The sequence below is a fragment of the Typopeltis vanoorti genome, chromosome 23, assembly GCF_054136105.1.
Source record: "Typopeltis vanoorti isolate ZY-2024b chromosome 23, IOZ_Tvanoo_1.0, whole genome shotgun sequence".
Taxonomy (NCBI): Eukaryota; Metazoa; Arthropoda; class Arachnida; order Uropygi; family Thelyphonidae; genus Typopeltis; species Typopeltis vanoorti.
Genome location: NC_143571.1, coordinates 77,754,053 through 77,779,023, shown reverse-complemented (window position 1 = coordinate 77,779,023; position 24,971 = coordinate 77,754,053). Strand labels below are relative to the sequence as shown.

General features: G+C 35.2%; 1 protein-coding gene across 2 annotated transcripts in view; it reads left to right on the top strand.

Annotated features, from left to right (window-relative positions):
• Positions 1 to 23,680, top strand: part of Appl (amyloid-beta-like protein) — a 260,386-nt gene extending 236,706 nt beyond the window's left edge. For both annotated transcript variants that reach the window (XM_090412642.1, XM_090412643.1), the window contains 4 exons: positions 4,169 to 4,397; positions 6,405 to 6,515; positions 14,044 to 14,330; positions 21,904 to 23,680. In XM_090412642.1, the coding sequence (XP_090268768.1) occupies positions 4,169 to 4,397; positions 6,405 to 6,515; positions 14,044 to 14,330; positions 21,904 to 22,170 (894 nt within the window). In that variant the 3' untranslated portion in view covers positions 22,171 to 23,680. The remainder of the gene's footprint in view (positions 1 to 4,168; positions 4,398 to 6,404; positions 6,516 to 14,043; positions 14,331 to 21,903) is intronic.
• The last annotated feature ends 1,291 nt before the right edge of the window (positions 23,681 to 24,971 follow it).

Genomic DNA, 24,971 nt, shown 5'->3' with positions numbered 1-24,971 from the left:
AATGGAGGAAATTGCTGCTGAGCTACCAGTCCCAAGACTGATGCAACTGATGATGATCCTAAGAATCCCATGGAATCAAATGGGAAATGAGAGGTCCCTTTGTCATATACACACAGCTGATCATACATTGCCTTAAATATATTCAAATACTCTGCAGACATCAACTCTCAAGCACTACATTCCAATAATTCACAACTCCCCATGCAAAAAACCTGCTTCTCACTCCCTTTCTCACACCTTTCTTATACAGCTTCCAGGGATGACATCTTGTTTTTCCACTGATCTTCCACCATTTTATGGAAAACCTCTTCAACGTTAATCCTATAGTAACCCCTTACCAACTTGTACATCTCTATCATATCACCATCTGGGGAAAAGAGTACTCAGAACAGCTAAAATAGGTGGTTTCCTCCTACTGTACATCTGCGACTAAGACACTTGATACATACGCATGTTGTATGACTTGTTTTTGTATTCAGGATTTTTTTTTTTTTTACTGCCTTACACTTGTTGGAGAACTGAGGCTTGGAGAAAGATTTTTGGTGGAATGGGAAATGTTGGCTCACCTTTCAGTTAGAATTACTTCTATTATTTAGTCAGTGCAGGTGTGTTTGCATTAGGAGATTGGAAACAGTAATCAGGCCACTATAAAGAGTTGGTCAGTGTTCATCGCATTTGTCACCATTGTAATGAAAAAGGATACAAGATTATAGAATAGTTGAAAGAATTCGTAGTAAGGGGAACATATGGTTATTGTCTGAATTACCAAGAGAACTGATAACTGCAGTTTCTTTGGAAGACCTAGTTAAGGAAAGATTAAGAACATTAGCAGAATGGTAAGGATATCTGGTATTCTAGTGAGTGGGTGGATCATTGCTAACAACAAATACCATAGCATCCCTCCTGGCTTGATCATTGGAATCAGAGAAGGGGAAACCAGCTTGAGCTGTGGTTGCTCAGGTTTTTCAGGTTGTTCAAATCCCCACATTAGATAGCTTGATATCTATTTGTCTTCTCTGGCATGTGTTGATTGTGGTTAACTGATAATTCAACTTTGTGTGTGGTGGATGGATTGAAACTGAGATTTATGTTTTGGCATCTCTACCCAGGCTGAGAATTTCTGTAGGTTTGATATTTTTTTGCTGTTCATTCTGTCAAAATGATGCTTTCTGACCATTCCTGTTGTATTTTATGTCTTGTTTCTGTCTCATCAAATGTTCTGGAAAATAAGAACATGGCACTGACAGACTGGCCATTCTGCTACTCTTAGAATCTAAAGAACTTCAAGATGATATAAGGTTTTTGGAATCTGAAGCTTCAGGTTGCTTCTCATGCCATCGACACTACACATAGAGTTCACTGGAACCATACCAAGATGCTACACTACAGACTACAGTAGGTTCAAATTTGATCATCTATTTTTTAAATCATGTGATGCCTTATGCTACTATCCTAATCTTAATCAGAGAGGCTGTATGCCTATCTCTAAGTTTTAGAAAGTGATTGCTGTTATTTGTTTATAATTTTTTTAATTAATTTAAATTATACATCAATACCATGTCTCTGCACTCTTAAAGTGTTTCCTTGTTCTGTACAACTGCAACCGAGACACTTGATACATACGCATGTTGTATGACTTGTTTTTATATTCAGAATTTAAATATTGTTACCAGTTCTTCTGCCTTCTCACTGAATGAAATTAAATTCTATTTGATAAATTCTCTTACATATGTGAAGCTGTTATTTAAAACAGCGCTTCCCAAACTGTGGGCCGCAGCCCCCTTGGGGGCCATAGGTTTTGTTGAGGGGGGCCGTAAAATAATGAAAACAAATTTAAAATGTTTTAAGACTAAGTAAATTTTTTTATTTTAAAAGAAACGTATTTAACTTTTATTATTTATTATTTCTTTTTTGTTATTTTTTATATTTTAATATCAAGAACTGTTGATATTGACTTTATATACATATCAAAACTCGTTTTATATTATCACTGTCATCTGAGCTGGTTTTCTGTTACCAATAAAAGTTTTGCATATACTTCACGCATGAAAAAAAGCTTAAACAAGTTCATGTGGGGAGATAGTAACTCGCTTGCAGTGGTAAACAACACGCCCTCCCTAACAGCCACTATACTGCAGAGACAATAAAAACAAGTACTTTTATTATGCCAGTGAATAAGGTATGAGCAGTCTGTGTAATATATTTCTCAACAAATAGTGCAATTAGAGACAACCGGGATAAAAACACACTAATTAATGAATCACATGTCCCCTCATACAGAAACTATGCTGTATAGACCGAAACAAAACCATATGTTGCATGGGCAAACACAGTATCTAACTAAAAACTATTGTTATTAATTAGATGTGTGTGAGTTCGATTTCCCAAGACAGCAATAAAATTCAACCGAACGTGTTAAAATTGTAAACATGTTAAAATTCGTGAAAAGTTTTAAAACTAAGTAATATATATATATAATGAATGTTATGGCAGTTTCACATATGGAATTCGGTTGAAGAGAGTTAGCATTTCAACTCAATTGTCAGCTATGCTTTTTATCTTTCGGTTGCGCAATCTTTTGTTAATACCGCACCAATCATATGCATGTTTTAATAACCTGCCTTTGCTGTCTGTTTCGCGTTAGGCTTAATTACCTTAAAGGGAGAAAAGTCACAAAAGAGAAAAATGTTCCTCGTCCGGGGATTCCCTTATTCAGGTAATATTCACTAATTTCATGTTATCAGTCTGTGGAGTGCCAGTATTGGTAAGTGGTGATATTATTTGATCTATTCTACGTTAAAAAATTTAACCCTGAGATGGATAAGTGGCTGATAAAAAATAAAAAAAAAATTCCCACGAACAATCAGAAGAAGCAGAAACAGACTCAAAAAAAAAGGACAGTATTTCATATTTTACCAGAACAGCCCGCATTGTCTTCAGAACCAAACGGTAAGAGACAAAAAATGTAATATTTGCATTTGATTTTTGCAATATTCGCTGTGTATGTTTTGTATTGAATATAAATACAACAAATATTATAATAATATATCTCTCTATTACGATTTTATTTCGAGGGGGGCCGTGAAATATTTTAATTTTTGCAAAGGGGGCCCTGACATCCAGAAGTTTGGGAAGCACTGATTTAAAACATTATATTAAGTAAATCATATTGCCAAGAAATTATATTCTTTTTTAATCTTTTTTCCAAGTGTATGAACAAAGTTTATATGTGAAGTATTGTCATGACTAGGCTACTTGTATGATGACTTCACATCAGTTACCTTAGTATACCATAATGCAAAGCACACTTCCTTTCAGAAGAGTATGATGCTATGCATTAAGGATCACACCAAATCTCACTGAGTAACTCTAAAGGATCGCTACTAAACTCATCACTACTGACCTGAATCACTCCAGGACAGGAAGCTCAACAGTAGCACCACTTAGTGACAGACAGAAACCTGCCTCCAAGCAGAACCACTCACTCCGTAGAAAGCAAGCTCAAAGATAAACATTATTAAATGTCATCAGCAGGAGCCAGACCCAGGAAGATACTATTGAATAAATGCAGAAATCATATATTTCTCATTTGCTACTTGTATATGATTTCTACAATATTCAAACAATTCTATCACCTTATTATTAAAACTCTGGATCATTACATCATCAGAGATAGATGCAGAAAGTTTTTTCATTTGTTAGAAAGTAAATTATAAGAGTATAATTTCTTCCCAAGAAAATTATATTCCTGCTTAATCTTTTCCATTCCCTTTAATAATATATGACTCTTAAATGAATTATTTCTTTGATATGTTCTTAATGTTGGTGACATGGTGTGTCAACTCTCCCCTCTTTTGTTTTTCTCCTATATTCCCCTGCTATTTTCCTCATCTTAAAATAAATGTGGAGATACAGATGTTAAATGCTCAGAATATACCTATTGATATCTTTATTTTTCTTTTATATTTTCACTTGCATAGTATTATTTCTGAATTAAACAATTTATTATTTGGATTAGGATGTTGTTCTCTGCTTATTGGTTTTCTTTGGTGTACATATATATTATTTTCCATACACAATTTAGCTACTGGGAATTGTTTACATTTTAAATATAGTGGTAAGTGTAGTTGTTATTGACACTTGATTAATGATTTTTTATTCTCATTAGACAAAACGCATCGAGAAATGTTTAGAAAAATTGCTACGTGCATTAGAGAAGGACAGAACTCATACATTACATCATTATCGGCATCTGTTGAATTCCAACTTAAAACAGGCTGTCAAGGAAAAAGAGGCTATCCTAGAACATTTAGATGCCCTTAATCATATTGCCAACCAGAGTTTTGCAATGTTGGACAGGGTCCCTTCTGTTGCAGACAAAATCCGAACTAGAATGAGTAAGTATGTTATGAAATTGTGTTTAAGCTTTTTTTTCAATTTGATTTTACTTATGTCAGAATAATCTAAATTGTATTTAGAATTGAAAATACTTTCTTTAAAAAAAATAATAAAACAGTATCATTTTAATATTAATTAATGCTAAAATTATAATCTTTTATACGATGAAATTGTAGGCCAAGTTCGAGTAAGGGAGACAAAATTTATTTCAGTTTAGTCTTCCTTGTGTGTATATATATATATAATTTCACACTTTATAGGATTAACAGTCTATATAGCTTGAAAAATCTAAAGTACTTAAGTTTAGTGAGTTTTATAGATATGACTTAAATTGTAGTCATAGACTGTTTCAGTGTTAAATATTTCACCGAATTTTTCCAGCAAAATATATAACTAAATAAAAACTCAAGTTTTTACTTCAGTTTGTTATACAGGACAACAAGTTTATAACTTCATACCTAATGCAGCTGTTTTCAATAGTTTTATATATATATATATATTTATGAAAATAAATTTAACTGACTAGAACCCGAGAAAGTATAACAAAAACCTTTAATACATCACAACTAGTTTCATCGGTGCTCCGACTTCTTCAGGTGAGAAATAAAAACATAAGATATAAAATAACACGGTAAAAAATGAACTTTACAGCTTAATAAAAAGCAGAATAGTAACAGTCGTATTTGAATAGGTGACCGCGTGCTACCATTGGCATGAGTAGAATGTGTGCGACAGCTAATTTTTGAGCGCCAGTACTGGATTACTGCACTATGGGAATCAGGCAAATTGTAGCTAAGATTATTGTTTAAATGTTTAAATATAATTTATATATATATATAAATTATATTTATTTATTTATTTATATATATATATATATATATATATAAATAACCTGAAATTTTTATCACATAATGTGTGAAAAGAAGATATTTTGAATTTAAAGATTTTATAAAGGGAAAAGGAAAAACATGAAACATCTTGTATATATTTATCATTATGTGAAATGTGTGTGTTAAATGTTGATATAAATTATAAGAAAAACTTATGTAGTTTGCTATAAAATCTCTTTTGTTTTAAAGGTAAATATAGGCATTTATACACTATTTTGATATAGGACTTTAGAACTATATTAGGACTTTAGTCTTGTGTTGCACGCTGCAATCACTTATACTATCCCCAATGTTACACCGGATTGTGGTTGTCTTGCCTTTGTAACAAACTTTGTGTTGTGTGCTCTGAAGATGCTGGATATAATACCAGCGAAATATTAGCTTTTAAGTTAATAAATAGTTATTTTCTTAACCATCTGTGTTCTTTTTATACCGTGAAACCTATTACAACATGTCTGATGAACACATAAGCCTATCCACGCATACACTATTTTGATATCTATAATGATTTAAAAGTTTATGGGAAAATGGTTAAGATCAGTTGTCTGGAAATTCTGGATTGTTGCTTTATTTATTTATTTTTCAAGTGCAATTTTAAATAAATATATGATAGACAAAATCGACTCTATCAGTATATATGAATAAATACCAGCTAGGGTTAGAGGAACATGGCCTTTTATCTAGACTGCTGTCATCAACCTCAGTGATGGTGAGATGTGAAGACCTGCTTCACTCCCATAATTTTTCTCAAAATCATCATGTATCTTTGATCAAGTGCTTTATTTCTAACCTAACTGTCAGATCCATAACTTAAACTGGTTTCAACACTGTCTTAGAAACATTTCTTTGTATACATATTTTTTAAAGTTATCGGCAAAAATTTAAACCTAGTTTGAATAACTTTTTCCCTCCTCTGTTTTTATTTCAATTACAGTCTTTTCTAGTATTGTCATCATGAATTGGGAAAGAGATACTGAAAAGTCTCTGCAACCTTTCAGGTTTACAGTTATTAACAGTCCTTCAGTAACATTTAATGCTGCTTTTAGAATATGTAGTTATAGCATTAAGGTTTAATAATTTATAAATGTGTGATTGTTGTATTATGTATTTTGATAGTTGCTGTGTGGCATCATCTTCATAATTTGGGACTGGAAGAATCTATTTCAAGGGAAGTAGATGAAGCTATTCTTGAAAAGTATAAGGAAGAAGTTGCAGAAAAACAAAGAGGCAATTACCTATTATTTTCATTTGTGATTCAAGTCTATGTTTTCAATTAATATTATTCAAAAATGATAAAAGTTTTAAAATTTAGTTCTTGTAAGTTTTTTCTTCTTCATGAAAGTATTTATATCATATTACATTCTAGAGTCATGACGGTCGGAGTAGACACAAAGTAGATGATCGACAAGATTATAAATAAAGTGTAGAGTAATAAAATGTGAGGGAGGTATAAGCAGGAGAATAGTCAGCAGCTGTACAATTGATATAATTCACAGATAAGAAAAGTAACAGATGCATAAGGAAGGAAAAGGGAAATAAAAAGCAAAAAGAAGCTGGCAAAACAGCCCAGTTACATCCTAGGGAATTTTTTTAAGCTGGACCCAGTGGAAGGAAGGATCAATATGGAAGAATGACAGATTGTTGGAAATGGTATTAGGATGAGAACAGTAAGCAGTATAGTGGAAATACCTGTTTCATAGCCGTGGGCACAAATGACTTAGTTGGAGAGAAAAAATAATGTTAATAGAAACTTGAGAAAGTTATTGTAGCAGGTAAAGAAGAATAGTGTTGTTGGGAAAGCTGTAGGCGTGTTGCTCAGATATGACAACAGTGAACTGAGGAGGATAGCAGAGATAATGAATAGTAAGATGGCTGACTTGTGTGAGGCAAAGGGGGTTTGCAATTTGTAAATCTGTGGAGTGAATTTGAAGGGAAGTTGGAATAGTATAAAGCTGATGGATTACATTTGAATGGATTTGGTGTTGGGCATTTAGAAAGGCTATTGTTTTCTGATAAGGCACAGAGTCAAGAAGTTAATGTAGCAAATGATCAGAGTCTACCTTCACAGGATGGCACAAATCAACAGATTGTATGTCAGGAGGAAGATGGATATGAGGTTGAAGATGTGGTTGCAGCAGCACAAGATGAGTGCATAAAGGTGAGGACGAGACAGGAATGGAAATCAGAGTCAGGTTCAGGGAAATGGGAGTGGTCAGACTGAAGAGAGAGGTGTGGTATAGCAGCTAGAATAGAGAATGTTGGTGCTGGTATTATGGCCTCAAATGCATAGCGATTGTTATGTTTATACACAAATGTAAGGAGCATTAAAAACAAGAGAGCTGAGTGTGTTGCATTGATTGAGACAGTATATGCCCAAAAATAATTGGAATAAGCGAAACTTGGTTGTATGAGGAGGATGTAATGTCGGGAATAGAACTAGAAGGATATATAATTTTCCAGAAGGATAGAAATGTGAAAAGTGGAGGGGGGAGTGCTGTTAATTGATTGCAAAGGAATTGTGTCTGCAAAGTGTGGAAGTTGATAGTGCATACACAGATTTTGAATATGTGTGGTGTGAAGTTGAAATAAACAGGTTAGTATATCTGACAGGATTATTGGGCATGTAAAAGTTGTTGTTTACGTGCCCAATTAGTTGGGCATGTAAAAAGAAGTGATCCTGATGGGAGACTTTAATTACAGGAATATAGACTGTTGAAAGTTTATTTTTCACTTGGTTAGAGTATAATAAACTTAGTTTAATCCTTTATCCAAGTGTGAGCAAACAAAGTTTGCGCCTGAAAGTATCTTCAGGACTGGGGTAAGGTGGTACAACACCGGGGCACTCCTTGCAAAGGTGGAGCAAGCTACGAACACTCCTATCTCAGTATCTCCCATAATGCAAAACATATCTCCTTGCGGATATGTCTAATGTTAAGCATTAAGGGAAGGGCCACAACCCAGACTATGGTGTTGTACCACCTTACCCCAGTCCTGAAGATACTTTCAGGCGCAAACTTTGTTTGCTCACACTTGGATAAAGGATTAAACTAAATTTATTATACTCTAACCAAGTGAAAAATAAACTTTCAACATCTTTCTCTAAATCCAGAGTAATTTATTAAAAAAGGGTGGCACACCATTTGGCAACTCTTATAGGTAGAGATGACCTGCTAATGCTTCTGCCTGGTATCTCCACTTGGGCCTGGCTCCCACTGAAGAGACCTCAATAAAGGTCGAAACTAGTCTGGGTTGTGGCCCTTCCCTTAATGCATAACATTAGACATATCTGCATGGAGATGTGTTTTGCATTATGGGAGATACTGAGATAGGAGTGTTGGTAGCTTGCTCCACCTTTGCAAGGAGTGCCCGGTGATGTACCACCTTACCCCAGTCCTGAAGATACTTTCAGGCGCAAACTTTGTTTGCTCACACTTGGACACTTGGATAAAGGCCTTTGACAGGATACCACATGGAATTCTAATCAGTAAATTGCAGCATATGGGAATGGACATAGGGTTGGTGAGATGGATAGGAGGGTGGTTGACGGAGAGATATCAGAGAGTGGTTTACTCAGGAGTAGAGTCCACTAGACGGCCTGTGACTAGTGGTGTACCACAAGGATCTGTTCTTGGACCACTGCTGTTTAATTTGTTCATAAATGATATAGGAAAGGATCTGAGAGGAACAGTTCATTTGTTTGCGGATGATGCGAAGTTGGGTAGGGCAATAGTGAATGCAGATGACGTCAAAATTTTGCAGGATGATTTGGATAGATTGGAGGTCTGGGCTAGGGAGAATGGATGTCAATTTAATGTGGCAAAATGTAAGGTTATGCATTTTGGGGTGAAAAGATGGGAGGCAGTTTACTGCATTGGTGGAACCGTGCTCCAGGAAATTGATGAGGCACGAGATTTAGGAGTGTTGGTGGATAAGGAATTGAAATTTAGGGGACACATTGCAAAAGTGGCCAAATCAGCTCATCAAATCACTTGGTTGCTGAAGAATACGTTGACAAGCAGAGACAAGCAGGTTATTGTTCCTCTGTATCGAGCCTTGATAAGACCTCATCTCGACTACTGTGCTCAGATTTGGTCACCTAGGTTTCTTCTTGATGGGGAGGAGGTGGAGAGGATCCAGAGGCGAGTGACCAAGATGATAGCAGGTCTGTGGAATGAACCGTATGAGAACAGGTTGAGGATTTGTGGGTTGCAAAAATTGGTTGATAGGCGGAGGAGGGGAGATATGATTGAGACATTCAAATTACTGAAGGGTTTGTATAAAATTAATTCAGAAGATATTTTTGAGAACAGGGCTGGTTGTGGGAGGACTAGGGGACATCCATGGAAACTGGGCAAAAGTGTGGTTAGTAAAGGTGTTAGAGCTGGGTTCTTTACTTTTAGAGTAGTGAATGAGTGGAATGCGCTCCCTGAGTCTGTGGTGGATGCTGTGACAGTGAATGAGTTTAAGGCGAGGTATGATAGATACTGTATGAATGTCGAATAGTTGTGATGAAAATGATTTGGGGCCTCCCTCGATGAGTCTAATGACTCCCTGGAGTTGCCCGTAATAATAATAATAATAATAATAATAATAATAATAATAAAGGATTAAACTAAATTTATTAGGAATATAGACTGGAAGGAGAAGATAGTATATTGGAACAAAAGAGAGCGAGTTTCTGGAATTTCTGAGAGATAAGTATCTTAAGCAGCATGTGATTGAAATAACTAGAGGCTTTAATGTTTTGGATTTGGTGATAACTTCACAAGATGTAGTTGTTAATGAAGTGTTTGCACTGCCGCCAGTTGGTGAAAGTGATCATGACGTACTTGTTTGGGAAGTGATGAAACAAGAAAAGGTCACTGCCAAAAATGGATACATGTGGAAGTATAAGGCAAGTGATTATAGGAAGCTCTGTAGTCAGTTAGCATCAGTATGCTGAGTAGGTGAGCTGAGTGGAAAAGATGTTGACAATGCATGGAAACTCATAAGGCAGTATCTGACAAAAGCAATGTATGACTGCATACCAAGGGTTAAGCGAGTAAATAGAGTAGGAGTGAAATGGATGAACAGTGAAATTAAGCAAGCTGTGCTGGACAAGAAAATATTATGGAAGAGGTACAATGCAGTTGGCGGTGATCGGAACCATGACGAGTATAAAGTACAGGATAGAAAGGCGACGAGCATAGTAAAGAAGAGGTGCAGTATGAGAGGAGATTGGCTGGTTAGGTCAAGGTTAACTCAGGGCAATTTTTCTGCTACATGGCAAGCAAGAGGAAGAATAATTATAGCAGATTAACACTGGTGGAAAGGTTTAAGTGAACAGAACTTACATAAGTTCTGTTAACTTAAACCTTGGTATTATCCAGGTCTGCCTACTCATTGATGAGACCTCAAAGATCAAAACCGGTCTGGGTAGTGACCTTCCCTCATAATGTAAAACAGTAATACATCTCCTAGGAGCTGCATTTTACATTATGAAAAAATATTAAGGACAGTGATGAAACTCGTAGATTTCAATCTTTGAGTTTCTTATTCGGCTTTGAAATAATGAGGGATTTATTATCCCCTTAACTTAATTGAGAAATATTGCATTAGCAGTTTTAGTGCATATCACTGTCAAAGTTAAAGCTGAAAAGAACTGCAAATTCATTTAAATTTAATTGGCTGGACAAATATGTTTAAATGGCAATTCCATTGTCAAAGAATAAAATGCAAGGTTGCACTAAAAATGACGAGCATGACCAAGTTGTTTTCCACACACATTGAGTCCAAGACTGGAAACTTGCATGCATGGGCTTTCAGAAATTAGAGAGATTATTGGTTGCAAGAAAGAATGGGATATTGCCTCTTATATTGAGACCATGTGTGAAAGAACTAATAGTGTCCATGACTTGATTGACTATTCACTGAGAGGTCTCAAATGAGAAGGGTGAGACATAACTACTGTGTTAAAAAAAAGGGGGGGGGGAATCAATACTATACAGTGTCATACTGTTGACCAGTTTTTCAGGGGAAGTAATGAGGATTTAGGGAAGGCAGGTTAGGTTAGTAACCTGCCTTCCTTATAAGTAACAATACAAGGTTGGATTGATAATGGTAGAAATTCTCTACAGATAACATGAGTTTCTTAATGGATTGTTTGTTTTTATGATAATTCCACCCATAAAACATCTTAAACCTATATAACATCAATACTGTGGTTAGGCTAACAATCATGAAACCTTGCTCCAGAGACTAAACATGGTACTATTTATATTTTTAAGATATTCACTCGTATATCTGGGTAGTGACCCTTCCCATAATGCGTAGCATTATACATACCTGTAAGGATACATGCTTTGCATTATGGAATACTAAGGCAAGTGATGTGAGGTCATCAGCCTCTATATACAAGTTACCCCAGTCCTGAAAATACTTTGGGCAAACTTGTTTGCTTACACTTGGATAAAGGATTAAACCAAGTATATAATTTCTTGGTATCTTTAATTTATAGCAAATAAGAAGCTAACTGCCAAAGAACTTGAGCTAGTTTTCACTCGTATTAAGTATGCTGAGGAAATTTTGTTTGATGCTGATCCTGATATGGAATGAAGCTTCGAAGGCTGCTGACATCTTGATAAAGTGATCACCAGCACACTTCAAACATCTTTACTTAAATTTTTTTGTAAAAAAAAAGTAGCTGAGTCAAATGTTTAGACATTAAATAAAAATTTAAGCAATTGATTTTTATTAATTTTGATGATTTTATCCTCTAATATAGCTTATACTATAATTTTTTTTTTCAGATTTATGCTAACTGATGGATGAATTATAATTATTCCTATTGTTATTTCACGATTTCGCTTAGCACGCATGAATTGATGGATTAGTTAATTCCTGTGTATAAATGTAAAAGTTGGGTCAATTCACAGTCATCTTCTTTTGTTCTTCAAAGTTTATATGTATGTTGTTCTTTTCAGTGTGATATTTATTTTTATCTTACTTAAATCTAAGTGATATTCACTACCAATTTCAAACCCTTCATATGCTCTTGTATCCTGACCCAGCATGCATGAAGATGTCAATATTCACAATAACATAATCAGTAAAGCTTTTGTGTCTTCTCTCCACGTGAACATCTTTATACTGGAACATGGTATTTAGTAATGACCAGTCTGTATCCTGAGGAGAAATCCAGCAGGTACCTTATCATTATTATTAGCCTTGCCTTTTCTCCAAATTTTCCCCAACATAAATATAGACTTTTTTTTTGGTCTGCTAATGTCCAATTTATCCCATATGGTTTCAGCATTTCGAAAAGCTTTTTTTTTTTTCTTTCTCGGAACCTTTTGTATGCCTTTTCCAGATCTGCAAAATTTGTTTTTTAGTTGAGAAATCATGAGAATATAACAAAGATTATGATGATTTCTCAAGTATTTGTCATTAATTGAAAATCTGATCCTGACAACCTGTATTTGGTCTCAAACACAAATGGAGCACTACTCAAAGTTTCTCTTCCATAATTTTTCATAACCACTTCCTAAGCATGTTTTCATAAATCTTACATGGAACAATCAGGAGGAAATTCCATCATAATTCTCATATTCAGTTTTATTTTCCTTTTTATAGATAATGGAATTTGACTTTGTGACAATGTTCTGAATTATGCATTACAGCGAGCATAAAACTATATGGAGGTATAAATACCTCCATATTTGCATATGTGTAATTTGAATAAAATCAACTCCAGTTGTTTTTCTACATTTTAGGTTTCTGGTTGTGTTTCCTACTTCATGTATGGATATATAATCTTGATTGTATTCCTGTTGAGCATTTCCTAACACTGGTCTGTCGCAGCTTATATTATTTAATAATCTCTCAAAGTAATTACTCCATATAAAGGTGACATAATTAAAACTGGAGATAAAGAATATCTTTAGCTTCAGTTTTAATTATGTCACCTCTGCTATCTCTGATTGCTGCCTTTTATAGTACTCTTTCCCCAATATCTAAGCTTTTCAAGTAGCCTCCTGAACATTTTGCCACCTTCATAATATTTATCTTTTGTACTGTTACCAAAGTCTTCCTATGGCTTTTGTTTTAGCTACTTTTATACATAACTTAACTTTCTTGCATTTTTCTATGTATTTTCTCAAGATACCTGCTAACTTACTTGCCAGAAACTTTTAGTATACTTTATTTTTTTTTCCAGAACTGTCTCTTAAATATCTTGAGTCCACCATATTGATATTGATTTTATTGAACTGGATAAAATCAGTAATCATGTACTGATTTTAACCAGTATGAAATAATATGTATAATACTTGGCAAAAATTAATTACTGAAAGTAAGAAAATTTTATTACTTTCTCATTTTTATTATGCAGCATATGTTAGGATCTTTTTAGCTTACTTTGTTATAACTATGAACCTCAAAAGGTATGATTCAGGTTTATTCAGTGATAGAAAGTTGCTTTTATTTATTTTTTATTTTATTTTATTTTTACACACCACAAAATTTGTTTTTGATCTAGAAAAACAAAAAGTAGTATTAAAATGTACTTATCACAGAAGGATACGTTATTACCTTAGCTGCTGCTTTTGTACTAATCTGAAATATCCTAATATAGTGAAGTAGCTATTATTACTATTATTTCAAAAGTATCTGCTGAAATAGCAGATACTTTTGAAAGTACTCTAATATTTATATATAAGTAATTTTTAAATTTAAGAGAGACAGTAAAGCAATAGTTTATTTGGTTTTATCTATACAGAAAGAGAAAGACAGCGCCAGTTAGAAGAAGAACGCCGCCAGGAACTGAAAGAATTGAGGGAAGAAAAAAAACGTGTAGAAGCCAACCATGGTGGAAAGCTAGAAAGGGAATTTGATCCAGAATCAATGGAAGATGAGAGTGTCCTTCCCAAAACAACATCACATGTTCCTGTTGCTGAGAAATTAGCAGAGGTAACAGGTGTTGAACACAACTCACTAGATCACGTAGATCTACCAGCTCCAAAAGTTGCCCATGTTCAGAGCCAAGCATTTCATCACAATGAAGTGGTAAGTTAGAATCAGATTTATAATTCCAGCATGCTGGAAGAATATTATTATTACTATCTCAGACCAAGGAGTCAGGGACTCATCAAAGGAGGCCATACATCACCTGCACCAACTTCCATACCTTCTCTTAAACTCATTTACACCACTTCAGCAGGCAAAGTTCAACGAAATGAAAAACGATATCCTATAACCCCTGTTTACAAGTTTATAAGCCTCTGTCACATCAGACCTCTTTTTCTTGACTCTTGGTCTATCTTCATAATCTATGAGGCATGTCCAGAAAGTAAGGTCCATTCAGAAAATACTGCCAAATAATATATGAGAGAGGGATCGCACATGCATGGTAGAATGGAGTGACTCATTAGCTAGCTTTTCTTTCCATTATTGTTTGTTGCCTTTCACGAATAATTTATAATGAGTGCTGTGGTAAAAACTCCCACCAGTTGTAAGGTTCATGGCATGATATGATTTTTGTTGTCAGAAAATAATAGTGCTGCAGAATTCGCCAACAGCTGTGTAAGGTGTGAAATGATGATTCGTGAGTATATTCATTCACAATTAATGAACTTGCTTTTGAATTCCCCTCAGTCATTGCTGAAATTGTGACAGAAAAGTTGTGGTAAAGAAATTGTGTACCAGACGGATCCAAAAATGCTGAATGATGTGCATAAACAGTAACAAATGGAATTAGCTCAAAATTTTTTGGAGCATTATAAAAACAAAGGAGATGAACTTTGTTTCTCATATTGTGATGAAACCTGGATTTCATACACAAATGTCGAATCAAAACAATAATCAATGCAGTGGCATAGCACGATCCATTATCTTTGAAAGCAAAAAAATTCAAACAGGCACTGTCGGTCCAAAACATGATGGCCACTGTCTTCTAGGACTGAAAAGGGATCATGCTCATTGATTTTCTTCAGTGAGGAACTATAGTTCATTTTCATGTTCACTCTTTTGAAATCTTTCCACCAAATCAGCTGTCACCATACTCAGCCAGCCACTACATTTGTTTAAAAAAGGGGACACAGCAACGTGAACATTGCTGTGTCCCCTTTTTTAAACAAATGGCACCATTGCCTAACCTTACACAGATGTCAGAATTCCTGTTTTCCACCAACAAAAACTATATGACACCATGAACCTTGCAAATACAGGAGTTTTTATCACAGCATTTATAACTCTTGTTTGCACCCTTTTTCACAGCTTTATCTCCTCCAAACCCCAGGACACTAAATCTGCACACAATAGTCCAGGTGTGGTAATATTGAGGCCTTAAGAAGTAAAGTCAAGTAGAATTATCAGGTGTATTGCTGATTGTTAATTCTTTTACAGGAAGATATCAACAAACCTTTAGCTTGGACAAAGAAATGGGATTGTACTTTTAATATTATTAAATGCAAGTTGGGGGTGCTTAAGGGGCAAAGCTGTATAACTGAGAGGAGACCTGCACATAGCCTTTAAAGGAATGCAGAGAACTGACCAGGGCTTCTGACTTAATGTCCAATCCTTACCTTCTCATGGTGCACCCTGTTGGGTATCTACATGGATACTGAACGAACGAGGATGGGCTGGCAATTTGGGATTTAGCTGACCAAATTGTATTCTTACTGGCTTAAACCAAAATACAAAATGATGGTACAACAGGAAAAAATTTCATGCCGGCTGGGGTGTCGCCCAGTTAAACAAGGCCCCCGTTTAACTGGGCGACCAGTGCCTAACCTTACACAGATGTCAGAATTGACATCTGTGTAAGGTTAGGCAGTGTTTTCACCAGGGCGAAAAGTCAGCTACTAGAACAAATCTGAAAACACACCCCAACTCAACATCACCAGAGTTAAAGATCGGTACTATCAACATAAGAAGCCTGAATGGCAAAGAAATGGAGCTAGCTGAGGAATTAGATAAGTACCAGATCGACATAATAGGAGTGACTGAAACAAAAAAGACAAAAACTGGCGAGATCTTTTTGAGCAATAAATACAAAATGTTATATTCAGGCAATGACAATCAAGGAAAAGGAGTAGCCATAGTATTCAACACAAAATACGAGGCTAATCTTCTTGAATAGCAGGCAGTCTCAAGTAGAGTGATGTAGGCAAATATCAGAATGGGGAACCAGACAATGAGACTTATTTGTGCCTATGGTCCCACAGAAGGTTCTACTAAGGTAGAAGTGGAGGAATTTTTTTTGAGTCTTTAGAGAAAGCAACTGAAATAAAAAAGGAAAAGTTGGTCCTTGTTGGGGATCTAAATAGTAGAGTAGGAAATGATTGTCAGACATACAAAAATATTTTGGGAAAATTTGGAGAAAAGAGCAAAGCTAATAATAATGACAAATACCTGTTGGATTTCTGCTCAGGACATGGACTGGTTATTACTAACACAATGTTCCAACATAAAAATGTGCACAAATTCACATGGAGAGAAGAGGCAAGGAATAAGAAAAGTCTCATTGACTATGTTAATGTTGATAGTGATGTTTTCTCCGTGGTGCAGGACACCAGAGTGTACAGAGGATTTGAAATCGGAAGTAATCACCATTTAGTCTTGAGCAGGATAAAATTGAACTTCATATTGAAAAGATGAACATGTAAGAAAGTTCTAAAGAGAATAAAAGTTGAGCAGCTCTCAGATGTGAACTGTAGACTAAAATACACAAATATTATAGAAAAAATGAAAGAGTTTGAGAGCAGGAACCAAACTTTGGAGATTCAGTGATTAGCCCTGAAGAAAACACTGATTGATTCAGCCAGAGAGGCAAGGTGAGGTTGGGTGCAAGGATAGAAATATCAGAACTCCATGGTGGACACAGGAAGTTAAAGAGACAGTAAAGGAAAAGAAGAAAGTATATCAAAGGTTCCTGGCAAATAAGTCAGCTTGTGCTCTTAGAGGATACACAGACAAATGTAAAAAAGCTAAATACTCTGTAAAACTGGCTAAGCAAAAGTCACGGGAGGACTTTGGCAAGAACATAGACAATAAATATCAAGAAGGTGCAAAATATTCTGAAGGTTATTGAAGAAGCTTAGAAAGGGAGGAAAGAGTGCTGTAAAAGGAGTTAGAGATAATAAAAGTGACATGGAAACGGGAGAAAAATATATCCTTGAAGTATGGAGTAATTACTTCGAAAAATTGCTAAATGAAAAAAGCAGTGATAGCACAGTGGTAAAACACTCAACAGGCATACAGTCAGGAATACATATCCATACTTGAAATAGAAAAAAGGCAACAGGAGTAGATGATATTCGACCAGAAATGCTGAAGTATGGTGGTATAAAAGTCTTACAGTGGCTGCACTGCATAGTTCAGAAGGCCTGGACAGAGGGGCAATTTCTCGATAATTGGAGTAGAGCTCTCATAGTACCCATATATAAAAAGGGAAATAAAACTGAATGTGAGAATTACAGAGGTATTTCCATACTGAGTGTTCCTGGTAAGATTTATGCCAATATACTTGAGAAACAGTTGAGAAGAATTGTGGAAGAAACGCTTGGTGAAGAACAAGCTGGATTCAGGCCAAATAGAGGCTGTCAGGATCAGATCTTCACTTTATGACATATAGTGTAGGAATCATGGGAATATAACAAAGATCTGTATTTAAGTTTTGTCGATCTGGAAAAGGCATATGAAAAGGTGCCAAGAGAGAAGCTATGCAATATGCTACAGTTATATGGTGTCAATGGGGCATTATATCAATCATTTCTTAGCCTGTATTTGAGTTGTAAGCCAGCAGTTAGAATTGAAGGAAGTACAGGAAGATAGTTTAATGTTAAGTCTGGTGTGAGACAAGGATGTACATTATTCCCTCTGTTATTCATTATCTATATGGATCACATTAGGAAGGAAAGTGGTATTCAACATGATATCAAAATTGGAGATGTTAATGTCAGCTCTTTGCTTTATGCGGACGATGTTATACTTCTAAATAAATCCGCTGCAAATCTCCAAGATTCCCTGACTAAATTGAATAGCTGTTGTAATAGATATAGTATGAAGGTCAGATAAAAAGACAATTTAAATAGGCAGAGGCATTGAAAATATCAACTGTATTGTGAACTGAGAACCTGTGGAACAAGTAAAACATTTCAGCTACTTAGGCACAAATTTTTAGTGAAGATGGTAAATTAAATATGGAAATAGACAACAGAATCAACAAAGCTGGTATGGTAGGAAGTCAATTGAATAAATTCATATGGAATAAGAGAGAAATTAGTCAGAACACTAAATTAGCTGTATACAAGACGGTGTTCAAACCAATTTTAACTTATGGATCTGAAAGCTCTGTCAAAAGTAAACAACTTGACCAAAGACTAGAGACCGCAGATATGAGAGTCCTGAGAAAGATTAGCGGCGTGAACAGATGGTATCAATGGCAATATCATATTAAAAACGAGGATATTAGGAAAGAACTTGATATTGTCAGCATCCAGGAATGCGTTAGCAGAGCCAATCTCAGGTGGTATGGTCACTTAAACAGAATGGGCGAGGAAAGATTAGCAAAACAAGTGTTCTCTGCCAGGTTGGCATGAAAATGACCCAGAGGAAGACCAAGATATAGGTGAATTGATATGGTACAATGTGCCTTAGATGATAGTAATATAAGATCTGATAATGTTGGAGTCTTGACAAGTAACAGACTGATTTAGAGGAAAATTGTAGATAGGAAGTTGGTAATGATGTAATTTTTCATGTAGTACTATCATATTCTGTACACCTGCTTGAGGGTATATGGCAGGAATTTGATGATGATGAAATGCAAGGTGCTACAATTTAGGGTGCAGAGATATAAGGCTGAATACTGTTTTAGCAGAGCTGTGTGCATAGTTGTTAATTCTCTACAGGAAGATTTGAATCTTTTAGCTTGGACAAATGAGTGGAATTGTAGTTTCAATATTAATAAATGTAAGGTGCTACAATTTAGGATGCAGACTGTATTAGCAGAGCTATGTTTCAGGAGATGAATGGGATTTGGAATCTTGGGGTGGTGATAGACAACAGCAGATTAAATTTCCAATGGTGCACAGCAAATTTTGCAAAAACTGTGCATTATATTGCTGCTATGATGAAAACTACACTGACATGTAAGAATATATCTTATAGAGAGGTACAACCTCTCTATAAGACATATCCTTATGTCTTATAGAGAGTGACCAAAGTAATATCAGGACCCCGGAGTGTTGGCTATGCAAAGCATTTGGGGAATGTGGTTTTGATAGGAGGAAAAGTAGAGTTTGGATAGGAGGAAAAGAGGCCTTCAAGTTATTTAACGGATTCTACTAGATTAATACAGAAGGAATTATAACAAGAGTGGATGAAAGTTTATTTTTCACTTGGTTAGACTATAATAATTTAGTTTAATCCTTTATCCAAGTGTGAGCAAACAAAGTTTGCGCCTAAAAGTATCTTCAGGACTGGAGTAAGGAGGTACAACACTGGGCAACTCGTTGCAAAGGTGGAGCAAGCTAACATCAATCCTATCTCAGTATTTCCCATAATGCAAAACACATCTCCTTGCAGATATGTCTAATGTTAAGCATTAAAGGAAGGGCCACAACCCAGACTAGTTTCGACCTTTATTGAGGTCTCTTCAGTGGGGTAGGAGTGATGTTAGTTTGCTCCACCTTTGCAATGAGTTGCCTGGTGTTGTACCTCCTTACCCCAGTCCTGAAGATACTTTCAGGCACAAACTTTGTTTGCTCACATTTGGATAAAATTTAAACTAAATTTATTAAAACAAGAGTGGATGCTATGATGAGAAGAATGAGAGGCCATCCCTGGAAGTTGTATAAAGATGTAGTTAAGAAGGGTGTGTGAGGAGTTAGATTTTTTACATGGAGAAATGGTTGATGAATTGAACACATTACGAATGTGAGGAGTGTGAATGATTTCAAGGTTCAACATAATAGAAATGCTAGTTATCTAGACCTCCCTACTGTAATAAATTTAGTTTAATCCTTTATCCAAGTTTAAGCAAACAAAGTTTGTGCCTGAAGTATCTTTAGGACAGAGGCAACTCGTGGTAAAGGTGGACTAAGATTTCATCACTTGTCTTAGTATATCTCATAATGCAAAGCACATCTCCTTGCGGACATGCATTAAGGGAAGGGTCACTACCCAGACTGATTTTGACCTTTATTGAGGTCTCGTCAAAGGGAACCAGACCCAGAGGTGGTGATACTAAAGTGGAAGTAATGGAGAAGTCATATTTACCTATACGAGTTGCCAAAAGGTGTCTCACCTTATTATTGCATTACTGTGGATTTAGAGAAAGATGTTGGAAGTTTCCCCCCCACACACACACACGCTTGGTTAGACTATAATAAATTTAGTTTAATCCTTTATCCTAGTGTAAGCAAACAATAAAGGATTAAACTAAATTTATTATAGTCTAACTAAGTGGGAAAAAACTTCCAACATCTTTCTCTAAATCCACAGTAATTTAATAATAAGGTGAGACACCTTTTGGCAACTCGTATAGGTAAATATGACTTCTCCATTACTTCCACATTAGTATCTACCACCTCTGGTTCTGGCTCCCACTGACGAGACCCCAATAAAGGTCGAAACCAGTCTAGGTAGTGGCCCTTCCCTTAATGCATAGCATTATACATGTCTGCAAGGAGATGTGTTTTGCATTATGGGAGATACTAAGATAAGTGATGAGAGCTTAGTCCACCTTTACCACGAGTTGTCTCAGTCCTGAAGATACTTCAGGTGCAAACTTTGTTTGCTTACACCTTGATCAAGAATTGAACTAAATTTATTATAGTCTAACCAAGTGGGGAAAATTTTCAAGACCTCCCTACTGCTCCATGAGTCTACCGACTCCATGGTCATTATAATAATTATACAAAAATAATGAAAACTGCAGTCCCTTAGCATTAATGCTATTCTAAAGGTAGTAGCATAACTACATTTCCCATAGCAAACATTCCTGCTTTGCGCAGTCATAGCACTATGACAAACTGTTGGTCTCTAATGAGTTCTTTACAGTGGGAATTGACTCGTGAAAATATGTTGTTGATTTTTCAACTTTTAGTATTTTACTGTAAAATTTGGGGACTTATATATCTACCATTATATCCCAAAATGCCATTTACATAAATTTTAAATATTTCAGCCCCTTAACTAGTTAAGAGAGCATGAATAATGGTGACTTTTTCCCCTTTCATTCTTGTGCCAATCAGTAACAAATTATATTTACTGAAAAACTACTTGACATTTACCTAATTAACAGATCTGATATGCATTCAGAGCAGAAACACAATACATTTGATTCCAGTAGCGAGAATTTTATAAATCAATAGAACCATCTGATTGAAAAGGCTGCCTCAGAAAATATTCATGAAATCTCATATATATTCACTAACAAAAAAGAATAGGCATATTTTGTCTTCCCTTCCCCCTTCATAAATGAAATTAAATTAATTACAATACTTTTAATGGAGGTTATGATTTTTGTATTAATATACAGCTTATGTTGCTATACTCACTGAAATTTAATAATAAAATTCTCATTTTTTTAAAAATAAAACTTTTCTTTTTTTTTTTTTTGTTCTTATTACAGACATTTTCAGTGCGAAAAGAGAGCATGGAAAAGTTCAGATGGAATGGCAGTGTATACATTACTCTTGCATTTGCTGGTATTGCTCTCCTTACAGCAATGATAGTTGGAATTGTATTACTTCGGCGTCATGCTCAGCGTTCTCCACAAGGCCAGGGATTTGTAGAAGTGGACCAAGCTGCAACTCCTGAAGAGAGGCACGTAGCCAACATGCAGATCAATGGATATGAAAATCCTACTTATAAGTACTTTGAAACTCAAACTAACTGAGGCAGCCAACAGGCATGTCAAAGGGCTTCTCTCTTCAGTGGCCTACTGAAGACAGAGTTCTTATTGCTCTACTTAAAGGGCTTCAGTCATAGCCTTACAATTAACCTGAACATTTACTACCAAAAATGTAGCGATTAAAATTGCTTCTTTGTGTGTTAAAATTTCATAGGCAATTACCACCATAAGATTTGGACTGAATTACACGTTCCTAGTTATTCTGCAGGATTCTTAGCATATTAACATACACTATTTTATGAATTTCAATAACATAAATTGATACTGCGATATTAGGTCCAGGCCTTTGCTACTTTAGCACCATAGGTGTTCTAGACACTGGTGCTGTAGCACCAGGAAGGCAAGAAGTTGGGGGGGAGGGATCATTGCTTTCATCTTTGATGCAGACTGAATTGCAATTTTGTTATAAAAACTCCCTTAGCAAAGGAGTGTCCCATTTTCACCTTTTGCTGTTGACCATGAGGAAGATGATGCGTGTCGCTGAATCACAGCCTTCTACCTACACAGACTGGGGTCACAAGTGGTTGGCATCTAAGTCTTAGTAACAGTCGTGCCACATTTTTCAACATTCCGAATATCAGTGTTCTTGGTTCTTAAAAGAAGATGTGTGCCATGTTTGTGTTGTCTACAATTATACAAACACTGAGGTTTAATGTAAATGTATATATATATAAAGGGTAATTTACCGTTCTTTAAAGTTCTAGATTAGTTTTGTCTTCCTTTGTTAGAGCTTTAACTAAAATAAATAAATGTAGGCTGTTTGAGTCAGTAACAAAAAAGAAGAAAAAAAAATGCTGTATTGTACATTTTAGTTTCATCTCCATCCTTTTATCTCTACAAATTGTCTTAGCTTTAGAACTTGCAGCTTTTACCACTTTAGAGCTTTTTGCTGTATATAGCCCATAGTATATGTGCTCATACTACATTTGTCAGTTTTGTACAGGGTTTGTGTAGTGCCTATCTTTTTAGTACACTGTGAAGTTTGTGTGAATGAACACAGATAACAGAACTATGTAGCCCAATTTCATTACTTCGTAGTTCACTAATGCATTTTTGAGGCTTGTAGTGTGCCAATTTGTATGTCGGTATGATGTGCACCATCATGGTCCTGTGTTGTCCTTCTATGGTTATTGTTAGGGCCAGTGGAGTGCATTCACTTTTACCACCTTGAAAGCTTGGCTGACATATCAAGGCAGAAAGACCACATCAAAATTCATGATTAAAATTTGTTGCCATAATAACACACAGCAATACCGGTATTTGATACTATATTTATTTGCAAAGAAGGTGTAATATTAAGTTTTGTGTTAAAAGTTTGGGTCCAAAATTTTAATTGGCTGTCAATTGGGGAGTTACATGTGGTAAGACAAAAAAACTAAAAATATAATTTGCAGAAATATAGTCATTCTTCAGCTGTTTTGAGCTGGCATGCAGTCCAGCACTATTTGTAACTTGGTATGTGGTCTGATATTCTCAAATAAAGGATGTGATTCCATTTGTTGTATTTTCTGTTATTGATTCTACTATATTACACTTTAATGACATTTCTAGATCAGTGATTCTCAACTTTGGTTGCACTAATCCAATTTTTATTTATTTATTTATTTTTTTTTAAAGGTCCTTGGGTTCTATGTGTACCATAATGAAATGTAATTAAGTAACCAAGAGACTGACTGCCAACACTTAAAAGTAATGCAATCCTCATTCATTTTCATAAAGTTAGTACAGAAAACTGAATTAGATAAACTTGCACTGATTTTGAATTGTGCTTTTACAGAATTTCAGCTTTCACTGTTGACATTCAAGAAAAACACCACTTGTTTTTGTCTAAAAAAAAAAAAAAACCTAGCGTCTTTATATAAAGAGGCTAGGATAAATATAATTTGTCAAATGTGATCTGTATTAAAAAGTCTGGGAACTGCTGACCTAGCTATTCTGGCTGGTTCCATGAAAATTCATTGGAAAAACAGTTAATCAAAAGACAATTCGTCGAAAAAAACAGTTCATCGAAAATTTTAATTAAAATTTCATTAAATTGATCCAGCCAAAGCGGAATTGCTAATATCATTTCGAAACTTTTTTCGAAAATCTTATGATAAAAAAGATCTATTTAGAACAAAAACTAAACTGTGCAGACAGCTTCTTGTACTGACAATTTCTACTAATTCCATTAAGTCAGAGAGTTATTGTAATACATAATTTGGACACGTTATTTCTTTGTTGTCCCGAATATAGCTGAACTGAAAACTGAAACAGTTCAACATTTTCTTGTAAAAGTTTCAAATAGCGAATCTGATTCAGATTTGCTATTTGAAACTTTTATTCATCCCATAATAATTGCTGTATTGAAGTCGCATATTACTTACTAGTAACAATAATAATAATGGAGCCTAAGTAGGCTGGGCTTTTCCTCCAGAAACAGACATGAAACAGTTATCGGACAAGAAAGAAAATAAGAAACCATATTGTTCTATAATTATTCCCTATTAAAGTAGCATTGCTTTCTCACTCTGCACAGTTCAGTATTTGTTCTAAATGGATCACTTTCATCATAACATTTTCGAAAAGTTAAAATTTTCGGCGAATTGGTTTTTCTATGAATTGCATTTTCGATGAATTGTCTTTCGATTAATTGCCTTTTTGATGAACTCTCCGGATACCATTCTGGCTGACCTTTGGTTCACACAGCATTCACTTACACTGAAACATTATTTTGAAATAAGCATGAAGATAGTGTTAATATAACCTTGAACAAGTCTAACTTTGAATATCTCAAACCTTGTATG